Consider the following 16056-nt stretch of genomic DNA (forward strand, 5'->3'; position numbering starts at 1 on the left):
CTTCCCGAGCTGCATAGTTTAAAGTTAGAAATTGGGAACAATCGTGATCAGGTGTTTCATCTTCCTTCTCAGGAAGGAAAGTAGCAGGATTTAAATTTCTACAAACTTAAAGCTTAGTTACTGGTCCTTCTAACAACAGTGACTGATATTTAAGAAGCCTACTGTCTGTCATCCAAATGTTAACCTTAGAATTTAAGATTCCACTCACATCATGAGAAGTCAGTACAGTAAGGTTTCGTCCAGTAATTATTTTTAAAGCTTCAGGTGCTAATAAAGCAGCTGCCCCAATTACTCTTAGGCAGTGGGGCCACCCACGTGCAATTACATCTAATTCTTTGCTTAGATAAGCAATAGGTAGCTGGTGAGGCCCCCGGGGTTGTGTCAAAACTCCCAAGGCCATACCTTTCCTTTCAGTGACAAACAAGTTAAATTCTGACCCTGTGGGCAAACTCAAAGCTGGAGCTTGCAGGAGAGCAGTCTGAAGAACCTTAAAAGCCTTTTGAGTATCTGGAGACCAAACCAGTTTGTCAGTTTGGGCCTGCTGAGTTTCAGCTATAAGTTTATATAAAGGCCGGGCAAGTTCTCCATAACCCGGAATCCAAATACGACAGTAGCCTGTGATTCCCAAAAATCCTCTCAATTGCCTTAAAGTCATAGGTAGGGGATGGTTTAGTATAGGTTTAATTCTCTCGGGGCCTATGGCCCTAGTCCCTTCTGATATGATTAGGCCCAGATATCTAACAGATTGTTGACAAAGCTGAGCCTTTTCTCTTGATGCCTTGTAACCGCAGCCTGCCAGAAAGTTTAAGAAATCTTCTGAGGCTCGTGAACAAGCTTCCTCTGTCTCAGCACAGAGCAAAATATCATCTACATATTGTAACACTACTGCTTTAGAGCTATTAAAGTTTTGTAGATCCCGTGACAAACTTTGTCCAAATAAGTGGGGACTGTCACGAAATCCCTGGGGCAAAACTGTCCAGGTTAACTGAGAAGCTGGCTGAGTAGGGTCTTCAAAGGCAAATAGAAATTGACTTTCCTCTGCCAAAGGCACTGAAGAGAAGGCATCTTTTAAATCAATTACTGAAAAATATTTGGCTCGTTCAGGAATTTCAGACAGTAGCGTATAAGGATTAGGCACCACGGGGTGTAAAGGAACCACAGCCTCATTTATTATTCGTAAATCTTGAACTAATCTCCACTTATCATTTGATTTTTTTACACCCAAAATAGGAGTGTTGCATGGACTGTTACAGGGAACTAATAGTCCCTGCTCCTTTAAATTTTCAATGATGGGTTTTAACCCTTCCTTAACTTCAGGTTTCAGTGGATACTGCTTCTTATGTGGGAATAAGTGTGGGTCTTTGGAGCTTGACAACTACAGGAATAGCATTTTGTGCTCGACCCACAGATTTTCCATCAGCCCATACTCTAGGATTCACATTTTCTTCAACTAAAGGGAGAGAAAGGGAGGGCTCCATATTCATGAAAACAGAGGCATGGACCTTGCTCAGTATATCTCTCCCCAAAAGGGGTGAGGGTGATTCTGGCACGATAAGAAACTCGTGTGAAAATAGCACAGAATCCCAGTTGCACGATAGAGAATAACTGAAGTAATACCTTTTGGCTCGTCCAGACAGTCCCATTACGGAAGCGGATCGGGAAGAAAGTGGGCCAGGGGCTTCAGTAAGCACGGAGTAAGTTGCCCCAGTATCTAAAAGGAAATTGATGGATTGGCCTCCCACCGTTATCAATACCCGGGGCTCCTCAGGTGTAATTAGGACGGGAGCTTGTGTGGGGACCCCCGGGCACCTTCAGTCCTGATTGTCTTGAGAGTCAGACCCCTGAGACCTACACCTCTGGGGGCAGTCTCTCCTCCAGTGTGGTCCCTTGCAGACCGGACATGGAGCCGGGGGCGGCTCAGACGCCTGAGGGCAATCCCGCTTGAGATGCCCCTCCTTTCCACAGCCATAGCAAGCCCATCCCTTTTCACCTGGGTCCCTCTGGGCATTTTTCTCAGGCTGTTTAAGAACGGTTTTCATAGCCATTGCGAGGGCTTCCGCCTTTTCCTTCGTCTTTCTCTGCCTTTCTTTCTTTTCCTCATATTCCCTACCATAATAGACTGTCTGAGCCAGTTGTAACAGATTATCTACAGACTGATTTGGTCCATACGCCCGTTTTGATAACTTACGGCGAATATCTGGAGCCGACTGAGTGAGAAATCTATCCTTTAAGATCACTTTCCCCTCTTCACTTTCGGGATCAATCTCAGTGAATCTGCGAAGGGCTTCTCTCAGTCTGTCTAGGAATTTACCAGGAGCTTCCTTCTCTTCTTGTTCTATGTCTGCCAGTTTGCCATAGTTTAAAGGCTTAGAACGCGCCTGCCTGAGTCCTTCAAGAATACATCTGACAAAATGACTCTGATCCCATCTTCCTTTAGCAGTGTTAGAGTCCCAGTCTGGTTCTGTAGCTGGGACCGCCTGACTCCCAGTGGGGAGGGCAGTCATCTCGTCCTCCCTCTTTCCCACTGATTCATTACCAAGCCATTCATCTCCATAAGCAACCGCTTTACCCAAAACTCGAGGCTTTGAGTCGGCAGTCAACGTTTGTCCCAAGATATACATCACATCCTTCCAAGTAAGGTCATAATGCAGAGTAACACCTTTAAAAGCTCTAATACACTCTAATATACACTACTTCTACCCAATTCCCTTGCTTTTTACAGAACTGTTTTAATTGTAAAACAGTATTATACTTAAGAGACCCTCCAACTGGCCACCGTTCGCCATCCTCCAGTGGGTACCGCGGCCATGCAGTATCACATAGGAAGACCAGGTGTGTCTTCTTTAAGCCCTGGGGATCACATCTATCCCAGTTTTGCAGGATACAGTTCAAAGGAGTGAGGCTGGAATTGTTAGCTCCCATCTGTAAGAGAGAAAAAAAGCGACCAGCGCCATTTTTCTACCGGAGGCGTCCCTCCCTGCTCTAGATGGGGGTGTAGACAGACATTACACCAAAAGCTTTTCCTTCCTGGTCGGACTTAGTCTGTCCCTTACCGACGCAGGCGTCACACTCGTCCCTCCCGGTTCTACCACCGAGACGGGGTGGGGATGCACCCAGGGTAGACCTGATGGCATCCCTGACTGACGTCCAGCTCTTCACCTCACTTGCCTCTGATGCCACCCAGGGTGCAATCAGAGTAACCTTCCGGAATGCCTCCCAAGCCAAGACCTCTGGGGGACACATTCGTCACCTGAGTGCCTGTGCACGACCCGGAGTATATTCCTGACCACAATAAGACTGATACAAACATGAAACTGAGATGTTCCTTCCAAGAGTCACCACACCGGTATAAGAGCCTCCTCTGCTCCAGTAAGAGCCAGTGTTACCAAAAGAAAAAAACCATTGCAGTTCCAATCCAAGTAACCTTTAACATCAGAGATGCTCTGGGAGTTAGAGCTCCATCTAGCTTCCAAACTTTCCATGCCTAGCGAGGCTAGGCGCTTCCTAACTACCAATCCAAGTTTGAGACCTAGACCACAGTAGAGTAGCAACATAGGTTACAAGTCTCTTGAAAGCCTAAGATCCGAGAGATAAGGTTAGTACTTTTAATTCCCAAGGAGTTATGAAATGGTCAGAGACCGAAAAGTTTGACCGAGAAAAAAGAGTTCGGTCCACATGCTTTGCCCGTTTCTGGTCGGCTCCCAAAGGGGACACTGGTTGCCTCTTGGCATTGGCAGGTCGGTATAAACCCCCGACAAGTTTCTGCCATAAGCCTTATGAGGTCGCCGAGGAAGCGCAGAGCAGGGCCTTTCATTCATTCACACAAGCACACCTTAGAGTTAGTAAAGAACAGCGGAAAACGTGTTCGCTAGGAGAACAAAGAAGTAGAGCTCCAAGCATCCTTACCTTGTCCTGAAGGATCCCGGACGAGCCCTCAAGATGAAAGGTTGTTGCTGAACAATAAGACGCGGGATTCTTGGCCTCCGGAGGAGACGAATTCAATCCGGGGCCAGAGACGAGGCTGGATCGCTCAGAGCTTTTGTGTAATAAAGTTTTATTAAAGTATAAAGGAGATAGAGAAAGCTTCTGACATAGGCATCAGAAGGGGGCAAAAGAGTACCCCCCCCCTAGTCTTTAGCTGTATGGTATATAGTCACTCACAGTCTGTTAATGAAAAGAAAGGAATGTCATAAAATCTAGAATGGCACCAGATAATTCATTCCAGGCCATAAAACTATTGACTTGCACCTTGTACCAACAAATAGTTTCGTTTACATAGATTAGGGGAACAACACCTGAACAAGTAAGTTAGGCCCTTTGGCGGAACCAACTTGAAGATGGAGTCTGGGGTTCATTAACATAGCTTAAGACAACATTTCCATACGAAAAAGAAATGTATTGGTTAACTCAAGGTTTGGGAGTAGTTAGCTTTAGGTGAGACCAGGTGTCATGGCCACACAGAATGTTAGGAGAAACCTCCTTTTAATTTTGTATAGAGAAGGAAAAACAGATCGCTGGTTTGTTCTTTTCTGCCGGTTAGGAGAGATAAAAATGTCTGGCACTTACAGCCTCATTCCTCCATTTGGAGACCCCTGGCCTTCCCGCCTGTTACTCTCTCAGTCTCATAGTAAGAAAGCCATAAGAAAGATTCTGATTTGAGGCTCTCCATTTTTCTCTTGCTTGCTTTCATTTATTTTTTAAGACCATGGGAGCTTCCCTGGTGGCTCAGCAGGAAAGAAATCTGCCTGCCAATGCAGGAGCCACGGGTTCAATCCCTGGGTTGGGAAGATCCCCTGGTGAAGGAACTGGCAATCCACTCCAGTATTCTTGCCTGGGGAATCCCATGGAGAGAGAAACCTGGTGGGCTACAGTCCACGGGGTTGCAAAGAGTCAGACACGACTTAGTGACTAAATAACAACAAATATACATTAAAACATCATTGTAATTTTTTAATTCTATTTACTTTTTCTTGATCACTAAAACAATAAATTTGCTTTTTAAAAATATTTTTTGCCAAGTAAACTCAGACATTTCCCCCACTCATCAATTTGGAGAATGTTTAGGCCTAAGATAGTCTAGAATATTAGATTAGATGCCCAAACACTATCCTTTTTTTTATTATCTTATATGATAAAAATTACTTAAAAAATCCTTACAATGTAAATTCTTTCTGTTCTGATATTGAAATTATGACAACATAATGATTAGGCTAATTATGATATAGATCACAAATATGAGCTAGTAAATAAATGTCACCCATACCACAGTTCCAGGCATACTCTGATGTCGCTGTAGTTTGAAAAATTTACTTATGAAGTCTTGTTCTGCCAGACACAGGGGCTCCAGTTCACTCAGTACCTGTTCAAAGATCTGAAGAAAACCAAAATGATTCTACAAAGAACTGAACAAAACGCTTAAAATAACATTCCACATTTAATCACTTTTCTGCAGCAACCAGGGAAGCTTTATCTATAATCTTAATAGAATCCCCCAAACAAATACTTCCAAGATTGACAAGACAATGCAGTATTGATGAGGCATAACAGGGTCAGAACATACCTAAAACAAAACTGACAACAATTACTCACTTGGAATCTGGAAAGAGGAACAGAGTGATAAAACTTTATTTAAACAATTTAGCTTCATAAAAGTTGTTTCCTCTTTGTAGTCACTCAAATAACTGGATTGACAATGCAAGCTCTTTATGATTTATAACAAATTTTAATAAAGCTGTTATGTCATTTAATTGATGAATCACATTTCAGTTGCCATTTGACCAGTTATTTTTTTTTTTTTTTAGATTCAGAAATGGAAAGTAAGACACGGTTAATTAAAAGAGTCAATAGAGCCCAAATCTTTGAACACAATTAAAGCAGTAACAAACTGGTGCTAGAAAACTGACAGTAATGTTTAAGAAACATGCGTCATTTTATCTTACCTTATCAAACCTGGCTCTGTCGGCGACATCGAGATCAGAGGCCGACATGTTTCCCATGTCCAGCAAGGAAGATGACTGAGACCGGTGGTTCCCGGAGCTCTGAACACTGAGCTTATTTAGACTGGAAGTAGACCCGGTTAATTTCCCGGAACTCCCGTGAAGACCTGGGAAATGATAAACCTTTAAAAGCTGTGACCTTCACGAATGAAAGGTTCATGGCATCCATCAGGGCTCCCTTCTGCTGTCCTGCTCTTCTGGGGCTCATATGGGTTAGGGCACAACTCTGCCACATGAAGAGGATGTAGAGTGTCTTCCTCTTTCATTAAGATTTGTGTTCTACTTCTGAGCCTATGTAAAGACAGGTGAAATCATACAGAATCACAGAATAAGACTGAAAGGGATCTTAGAGATCACACTGTGCCCTGCCCAGTCTCATCACAGTTGTCTGATGATTTTTCAAAAGTAGATGAGGAGTTCTTTTCCACTCAGAAGACATGACTATGGATGAAAGTCACTGACCCCCTAGAATACTAGCTAACATAATGATTGTATTTCTAGAAAAAAACTGCCATATTCCAATATTATTTGCCTCTACATTGAATCAACATATTAGGCTGAACCAAATGAAACTACCAACACTCAATTAATCTTGTCCTACTAAAAACGTCAATTACACATGACTCAACTTAATACATTCCTGAACTCAGACATTCCTGTTTTTTCAGCAAGTGAATTGATTAAAGTTCTTTTAAAAACTAAACAAAACGAAAAGAGAAAAACTAACAACAAAAACAAAACCCTGAATATTTGTTGTATTTAAAATACAACTAACATAACACATACATAGTTAACTATATTAATATGGGACATCTGAGTTTAGGTATAAACATAGGTATCTATCATAGCTATGAGGAAAAATGAGAACAATATGTCTGCACAATATCCTACATACACCAAACTATTAAAGGATTCTATTTTTACAAGAAAATGTGATGTTTCTATTCAGAATTAAATTTAAACAGTAAAACATTTTTATTCTTCTTGACTATTTCTCAGCTAAACCTGTATTATTCACTGATGGTCAGAAGGGACAAATAATAAAATAAGTGATAAAAAATATGATATACAAATCATATTTGTATATGTAAAGTAAAAAATAACAACAACAAATATGATGTACAGTTAGTTAGAGACAAACTTTGGTTTCATTATGCAAAATCTGACCATACGTACAAGAAATTTTATAGTTTCTAAACACAGCCTGAAAACAAAAGTATAACGGTTAAGACTTTTTATAAGTTTCTGACTACCCACCATACATGTTTAACCATGCCACACATTTCTTGGATGCAGTCATCCCACTTCCTTTCTGTTGGTTTTCTTTCTGGCCAAGCCCTGGCAACCCAGAGCAAGCAGTGTTTCTGGCGCAGCTTCTCCAGGATGAACGACTGGCTCCTAGACACACACACGCACTGAGAGCACCTGCTGACACGCCGAGCACGCCCACTCTCGGCTTCCCGTCTGACAGCACTGCCTTTCCAGGCAGTGTGGCTGCGACGGGTTAGGCTGCAAGCGTCACAGACAAAGACAAGTTAGCAAGCTGCAATCTGCACAAACCGCGCACAAGAGGAAGTTAAAGCTCTAGTTGAAAAGACACATGCAAAGAACCAGGAGCACCAAGCAACGAGAGAGGCAACATATGTTTAGTTGGTCAGCTACTGCTTGAGAAATTACATGACAGAAAAACCTTTACTAGTCTTTTAATGTACTATTTGATGCAAATATTCAGGTAAAAATATCTACATTTGTAAACCTCCCCCACACTTTTAAGTCTCCTAAGCTGATGTACTTAAATTTAAAGACTACACTTCCAAGTTCTGATTTCTGAAGAAAACAGAGTTCAAGTAAATAATTTAATACAGTGAAAATTTAATAGAATGAACTTGCACATTTATACATTAAATGCATTAACAATCCTGTATTCACTGAAAGCTCTTGGAAGGAATCTCCACTGTACTAAATAATTTTATACTCCCTCTGATAAAAAAAATTATGAGTGGAGTTTTAAAACCATTTTAGAAATAATAAGCTAAACTGTTTAGTAACTTAGCTGGCTCTGTGAACACTGAGAATAAAACACATGTATCAAAACACTAATTATTGGGAGATGGGTAGGTAGAAGGGTAAAGCTGAGAGACAGGTCTAATGTGGGAATTGGAGTTCTTTCAGGGTCATTTGGCATTTCCTTTATCTAAAACCTCTCTTTAGTATTTGTTCGATCAATTGTAGAGATCGTTTTGTGAAACATTCTAAACCCAAATGAGAATCTAACTTGAATGGCAAAGAAAGAAATTATAGAATAAAACAGAAAATTAATGAATATAACTCTAGAAATATTTAAGAAACGGAAAACAAGGTGTCAACTCCTGCCAAACAGGGATAGTGATAGTTGCTATTGCTAGGCAAAAGCTCGAGTATAAACTAGTAATTTGCCACACCAAAAACATGTCAATCTTCCTAGCCTTGTCTGCCTGAAGTTTAAAGGAATATGAAATGATAAGGCTGGACACACAGCAACCAGGAGCGGGGGATGCACTGGAGCCACTAGCTTGTCAATCTGAACAGTACCTGCTGGCGATCTTAAGGTGTCACTCTACTAAGTTCACCAGTTTCAGAGCAAAGCCTGATTCTGCATATAGTTTTCTTTTTTAAAGTAGTTAATAAATACTACTAGTGCCCTATTTGGGCTCATAAAAAAGTCTATATTATTTATCAGCAAGAAGTAACAATATTCTGGTAAATTTTAAATATCCTTAAACAATTTCTGCTAGAGTACAAGCACCAAGAGGGTAGGGTCTTTGCTCATTGCTGCATTCTCAGTATCGAGCAGCGATTATCATGTAATAGGTAATTAATAAACATTTACTGAATGAATCATCCACTCAGGACTGAATGTAGTCTTGTGTTCAAGACTCCCTTTGGAGTCAACAAGATTTCTTAATTTCAGTGGAGAAACACTGGAAAAAATGTGCTTGGCATATCATTTTTTAAGTTCTGGATTACTAAAGATAAGGAAGTTATTATGTAAATGGACTCAACTAATACTTGTGTGTCTTATCTTAGTAGTAAAAAGAAAAAAAATGGGCAATTTAAAAAATTATTACTAGATATCCTTTGCCTGTCTTTTCATTCAGTACATCTGAGGAATACAGAAGAAAAACAAAACACCAAAGTATCAATCTCGGGAGGACAATCCCACACCTCTGAGAGTATCAGGGTAACCTTCTGACCTTAGAAAGGCAAAGGTTTTATAAAAACCTTACCACAAAGAAAAAGTGCTTTACTGGCATTTTAACATTGTTTTAAATTATCTAAACTAAGTAGATGTTAAAGACTTGAGTAAAGAATGGTTCAAAAAGAGAGAATTCCCCTGAATCTCTATGACTATACACAATTTCCTTTTGTAAAATACATTCAATCTGACTTTCTATTCTTTTTTTTTTTAACCGCCCGCCGCTGACTTTCTATTTTTATTAGTATCTCGGATGCAGCATTTTCAGAGCAAGGAAAAAACAAAACAAATTTAAAATTTTATTCATAATTCCTTAATTTTGATCCATTGAAAATTTACCTTCCCCAAATTTTAGGTTTCTCTTTTAACTGTAATTACTATTAAGAACTGATTTAAACATAATTCGAATCCTTGAAAAGGTATCTTTAAAAAGTTTACATTCTATCTATTTAGAACTTCTGAAGTCATTTGTATTTAACTTGAAATTTATTTTTAAATGTTGACCAACAAGCTACATTTTCAAAGATGAACAAAATAGTTTTTATCCTCTGAATTCTGTTTATTATTTAGTTTTTCCTTTCTTGTAACTGATAACATCAAAGTAATAGAAACTATAATTTTTTGGTTACTCTCCTATTTCTTACTACTTAATGGATACATACGAGAGATGTAATTTTAACCCTGTTTTAAAAGTATCTTCTAAACTTGTCTTAGGTTAATTAAAAATTTTTTAACAAGATAATTTAAGAACTTCAAAAAATAAGAAAAAAAATTAAGGTTTTAGGTTAATGCAATGATACCATTAAGATAGTATTGTATTTGATTTAAATTATATTCCAATTATGTCATTTATCTCAATGAGAATCTTAAGCTTGATAAATTAATATTATGACAGGGGCATTAATAACCTCCCAAGGAGGTAGTTTTAGAAAGATTTCCCTTTTACTGCAGTAGCAAGTGATGACAAATATACTAAATGAAAACATTAAACATGTAACTGTATTAATATGTTGTTTACTAAAAAGAAAAACTGATTTTGTTATAGCCACGCTTTCCGGGAAACAGACTCACTCAGAAGGACAATGCAGATAGTGGAGTGCAGTTTATTACACCGGCGGGCCCAAGGCAGAGTCTCCTCTTAGCCAAGGACCCCGTCCAGCATTTGTGAAAATCTTTTATACCCCATGTGTACGTGTCCAAATCCACCACCTACCCCATGTGTACGTGTCCAAACCCCACCACCTACCCCATGTGTACGTGTCCAAACCCACCACCTCAATTCCGTTGAGACGTACATAAACAAAGGTAGGGTAAATACAACTACAATAACCCCATCATTCAAGTGTTGTGTGTTCAAACAGTCAATAGTCAATAAGCCCGGAGTTACATTCCAACCAGTTAATAATCGATAAGCCTGTGATTACATCCTGATAGATACAGGAAAAGTTTATGACCTGTCCGGAGACAGGGGTGATTACGGTATGCTTCCTCTTAGGCAATGAGCAACCTGGATGTGATCTTCAAGATTCCCCTGTCTGGAGGGGGTCTTATCCTTCCATTGTCGTTCCCACAGGCACTAAGCAGAGAGTTCAGAGTCCACTGGAGAGGCAGCCGAGCACGATCAGCACGGACAGGCCTGAGATGGAGTCCAGGCCCTATGAATTCCTTCTTCAATTTAACATATCCATGGTGAAACATTAACAAGGATATAAACACACCGTTTAAGAACAAGTAACCTTTAGGATGAGTTAGCATTTCTGTTTCCAAAAGCCTATTGTCCCAATATTTTTATCAGTATCTTTACCAAAGTGTAATACACAGATTCAAACCATTTAAAAAATCGGAACTAGTATCACCAATATATTAGTGTTGTATTAAAAACAAAAACAAACCACAAACCAGTGAATCACAAAATAATTACCCACTACTAAAGATAGTCTTCTTTGTCCTAAAGAAAAGAATGGAAAGACGAGCTATCAATTTCAATCAGGGCACAGGCTCCTTTCAACAAGCAAATGCTACACTCATGGTTCTAAAGGGGAGCTATGCAGACACAGAGGACACACTGTAGCCATTTAAGGCCAGGTTCTGACTCCGACAGGCACAGAACTCCATCCAAAAAGCCCAGAGATGGGTACATGCAAGAGCAGAACGTGGCCTCGGCAAATCATTTCCTTGCAACTTGATACTTTCACTGGTTATCCTTTTAAATCAAGTTTTTTGTTTATTTAACATATTTAGAAGCAACAAAAACCCCTCTTGTTTCAAAAATAACTCTTTGGAAAAATAAAGTATAATTACAGGAGAAATTTTGGTGACATTTTTACAGCCCCTTCACAGGGGAGAAAACACTTAGCAACTTTCTTTTTGATTCAAAATAGCCAGTGACAAGTAAGAAGCCAGGCATCACTTCACTTCCCTGTGGAGTGCAATGACTTAAGAGATCACAGACTTGCCTCCAACTGGTACAAAAGGTCTTTTAGGAAATCAGAAACTGAACTTCCAACATCTGTCTCTTAATCTAGTACTTTCTCTCCAGACTGCACTTCATTCTCTGGCCAACTGCTGCTGCTGTGACTATACACAGCTGTCCCTGGTGTCTGTGCAGGGTTGGTTCCAGCACCAGTGGTGGACACCAAAATCCATGGATGCTCAAGTCCCATGGTTGGTCCTCCGTATTCACGGGTTCCGCGTCTGCGCTGTACTTTTATTAGACACGGCATGTATATACAATTGCTGTCAAGTTCACATACTGCAGAATTTTAATTAGTAAAAATAAGGCTTTAGAGACATACTTGTTCCATGAAAAACCTATAAATCAAACCAATGCATTAGATTTATTCTTTTACTAATTCTATTGTATCTCCTTCCACCTTGCCTAAAAAGTCTTAAAATTATGTGTCACAGATAAATAATTTTTAGTAGAAGAGAAAACAAGGGGACTGAGGTGCCTAAGCTTACCAAGCTTCTTGCTTTCTTTAGTTGTGCCAGTCATCTTGATCTTTGCAACTTCAAAGACATCTTTAATTTCTCTCTCACAGAGTCATGATAAATAATCCATGCAATTCTTAAAAGTGAAAACAACACATACTCATTAATAAAACAAGTATAACAATTTCCATTTCTCAATCCCCCCATATCCTTTGTGCTTGTTTTCAATTTTGTGGTCTGAAAATATTTGATGCATTTCATAGGACACAAGAAGGCTATTTTCCATCTTTTAAAAAAACTGAACTGGCATCATAATATTAACAGTTTGTAAAAATATGAAGTTGAATAATCACACTCACATTTTCACTTTTATACTTTCAGTTCAGTTCAGTTGCTCAGTCAAGTACGACTCTTTGCAACCCCATGGACTGCAGCATGCCAGGCCTCCCTGTCCATCACCAACTCCCGAAGCCTGCTCAAACTCATGTCCATTGAGTCGGTGATGCCATCCAGCCGTCTCATCTTCTGTTGTCCCCTTCTCCTCCAGTCTTCAATCTTTCCCAGCATCAGGGTCTTTTCAAATGAGTCACTTCTACGCATCAGGTGGCCAAAGTATTGGAGTTTCAGCTTCAATATCAGTTGTTTCAATGAATATTCAGGACTGATTTCCTTTAGGATTGACTGGTTGTATCTCCTTGCTGTACGAGGGACTCTCAAGAATCCTCTCCAACACCACAGTTCAAAGGCATCAATTCTTCGGTGCTCAGCTTTCTTTACAGTCCAACTCTCACACCCATACATAACTACTGGAAAAGTCATAGCCTTGACTAAATGGACCTTTGTTGGCAAAGTAATGTCTCAGTTTTTTAATATGCTGTCTAGGTTGGTCATAGCTTTTCTCCCAAGGAGCAAGCCTCTTTTAATTTCATGGCTGTAATCACCACCTGCAGTGATTTTGGAGCCCCCCAAAATAAAGTCTCTCACTGCTTCCATTGTCTCCCCATTTATTTGCCATGAAGTGATGGGACCAGATGCCATGATCTTAGTTTTCTGAATGTTGAGTTTTAAGCCAACTTTTTCACTCTCCTCTTTCACTTTCATCAAGAGGCTCTTTAGTTCTTCACTTTCTGCCATAAGGCTGGTGTCATCTGCTTATCTGAGGATTTTGATATTTCTCCTGGCAATCCTGATGCCAGTTTGTGCTTCACGAAGCCCAGCATTTCAAACGATGTACTCTGCATATAAGTTAAATAAGCAGGGTGACAGTATACAACCTTGATATACTCCTTTCCTGATTTGGAACCAGTCTGTTGTTCCATGTTCAGTTCTAACCGTTGCTTCCTGACCTGCATACAGATTTCTTGAGAGGCAAATAACGTGGTCTGCTACTCCTATCTTTTGAAGAATTTTTCACAGTTTGGTAATCCACACAGTCAAAGGCTTTGGCGTAGTCAGTAAAGCAGCAGTAGATGTTTTTCTGGAACTCTCTTGCTTTTTCAATGATCCGATGGTAATTTACACATTACCTTTCATGTATTTTAAACATAGCTGCATTCATACGATACTGGGTGTTTGGGGCAGCACAATCACGCTTTTCCAGGTCATATGCTAATGACTGCACAGTATTATGCTCTGCTGATGTTCAGTTTAGTAAACCAACCTCCTAACACAGACTACATAATTGGTTTTGATGTTTTCCTGTGATAGACAATGTTACAACAAGCTTTTCATCTCTAATGAACTGCTTTCTTGGAATAATTTCCTAAGGGTAAAATTACAGTGCTAAAGAATAAGGGAATCTTTTAACTCTTCTTCCATAATGCCATGCTGTTTCAAAAATTATTATACCAACAGACAGGATCAATGACACTGAAGCAGGACACTGAGTTTTACCATACCTTGCCAGCATGGGGTAGTAAATTAGCCCCAAATAGGTTACTCTCATAAGAATTTAATTACCACATCTTACAGTTTTCATAATCAAATGATTTCTTTTTAAAAAACAAAATTTATTCTAGTTCAAATGAAAACATCTATTATTTAACATGCAAACTCATTCCCTCATCATCTATGCTTATTATCATACAAAAATATTTTATACCCTGACGAAAGAGTCAACAGTGGGAGGCCATGTATTTTTCCAAATCCTATGTTAAATGCCTTATGTAGAGTTTCACTAAATTTAAATAAATCCGCAGCAGAAAAACTCCTATGCCTAGTTATTCTTTTAAATTTATCATGAAATCTACACTTCAATTTCAAACACATCCAGTTTTAGAACAGTTTACTTTGCTTTAAACATCAGATGTAACTTTCAAAGGTATATCACTTAAATTATTTGTATACTGACTCATAGTTCATTATTGATTTTTTTAAGTTATTTTATAAGTATATAAAAATATATTAGATATATTTATATATATTTAGATATTTTATTGATAGATACGTCCTTATAAAAAATTTTTGGATGAAACATAATATAGAGCCTTCTTTTTTCCAATTTGCATGCCACATACATTTCCCACAGATTCTCCGTAAGGAAAGTTAAATAGGAAATTTTTTCCTGTGATCTTTGTGTGTAGCTTTAAAAGCAAATCTAAAGCTAAACAGACACTAAAATTATTCCTATTTCGTTCAGCTATTTCACTTTTCAGCATCTCATTCGTTGAATTTTAAATTATCACAAAAACACTGATCACTGGAAATCAATGTAAATGGCTGACCAATTTATAATTCATAAAATCTTCATTAGATTTCTACTCAACTCACTCAATATAACAGACTGCATTCCAATACCCAAACTAAGTGCACACTACTACCCAAGCAATTTAAACAGTCGCTATTTCTAAAACAGTGATTTGAGCAGACTACTGAAAATCACCTTCTTTTTCAATACAATTGAAATGACTGAACACCTTCCCCCAGGTGCTCAACAGAACCCACAGGTGGGGAAGCCCACAGACAGGCGTGACTCCCAGCTCATTCACTTACTGAATTCAGAGAGAAGCTTCTCACTGGGAGTATTTATTTCTCTTAGCATCCTGTATACAGCACCTAACTTAAAATCCAACTATCTTGAGCTTAAATACTGTTATCTCAGGCAGTATTTCCAACTTTTTCTTGTGCTCACTTTAGAGTCTTACAGATAACACCATGTTTTATTTTCTATATTTACAAATATAGGACTGAGGCTGAGACAATGTGTGAGCAGTCTTAAAGACTGTCGGCCTCAAGGGGCTATTGGGAGAGGAAAGATTGTTCCTACCTAAACAAGGATAAACCATCTCCCTGCTCAACTGCTCTACATGCTCTACTGCCCCAGCTAGGCAGAAGGGATTCTGGGCAGCCGAGCTTATTACATGCCCAACGCACCTCTATTTTCCTTAGGCTCTAAATTACATACACCCCCAAATCAGGGGTTTGCTTAGATTCAGCCGTAAGTAGAGTTGGGGCAGGGCCTAGTTATTCTTTTCCCTAAAGAAATGAAGACAAGCTTTTCCTGGTCCTGCCAAAAAGTGTGAGCTGGGTACAAATAACCAAGTACAAAGGTGAGTGCTACGTCACTTCAATCAGGTTCAACTCTTTGCAGCCCTATGGACTAGAGCTCACCAGGCTCCTCTGTCCATGGAATTCTCCAGGCAAGAATACTGGAGTGGGTTGCCATTTCCTTCTCCAGGGGACCTTCCTGAGCCAGACACTGAAGCTGAATCTCCTGTCTCCTGCATTGGCAGGCGGGTTCTTTACCACTAGCACACACTACATGGAAAGGATCAAGTACAAATAGCATCTGGATTTAATTATTATTTCTTACCAAAGAAACACTGATTTGTCAGGTTCCTTTTTTCATTCCTTTCCTTCCATTTCCTTTCATTCCTTTCTTGGTCATATTAATAA

General features: G+C 39.4%; 1 protein-coding gene across 1 annotated transcript in view; it reads right to left on the bottom strand.

Moving 5' to 3' along the window:
* LOC136146597 (exocyst complex component 1-like) overlaps positions 1-16056 on the bottom strand; it is a 49613-nt gene that overhangs the window by 18084 nt on the left and 15473 nt on the right. The window contains 3 exon segments of the mRNA XM_065905551.1: positions 5264-5371; positions 5940-6103; positions 12193-12298. Coding sequence (XP_065761623.1) covers positions 5264-5371; positions 5940-6103; positions 12193-12298 — 378 coding nt within the window.

Source organism: Muntiacus reevesi, chromosome 14 (genome assembly GCF_963930625.1).
Source record: "Muntiacus reevesi chromosome 14, mMunRee1.1, whole genome shotgun sequence".
In the NCBI taxonomy this organism is placed as follows: domain Eukaryota; kingdom Metazoa; phylum Chordata; class Mammalia; order Artiodactyla; family Cervidae; genus Muntiacus; species Muntiacus reevesi.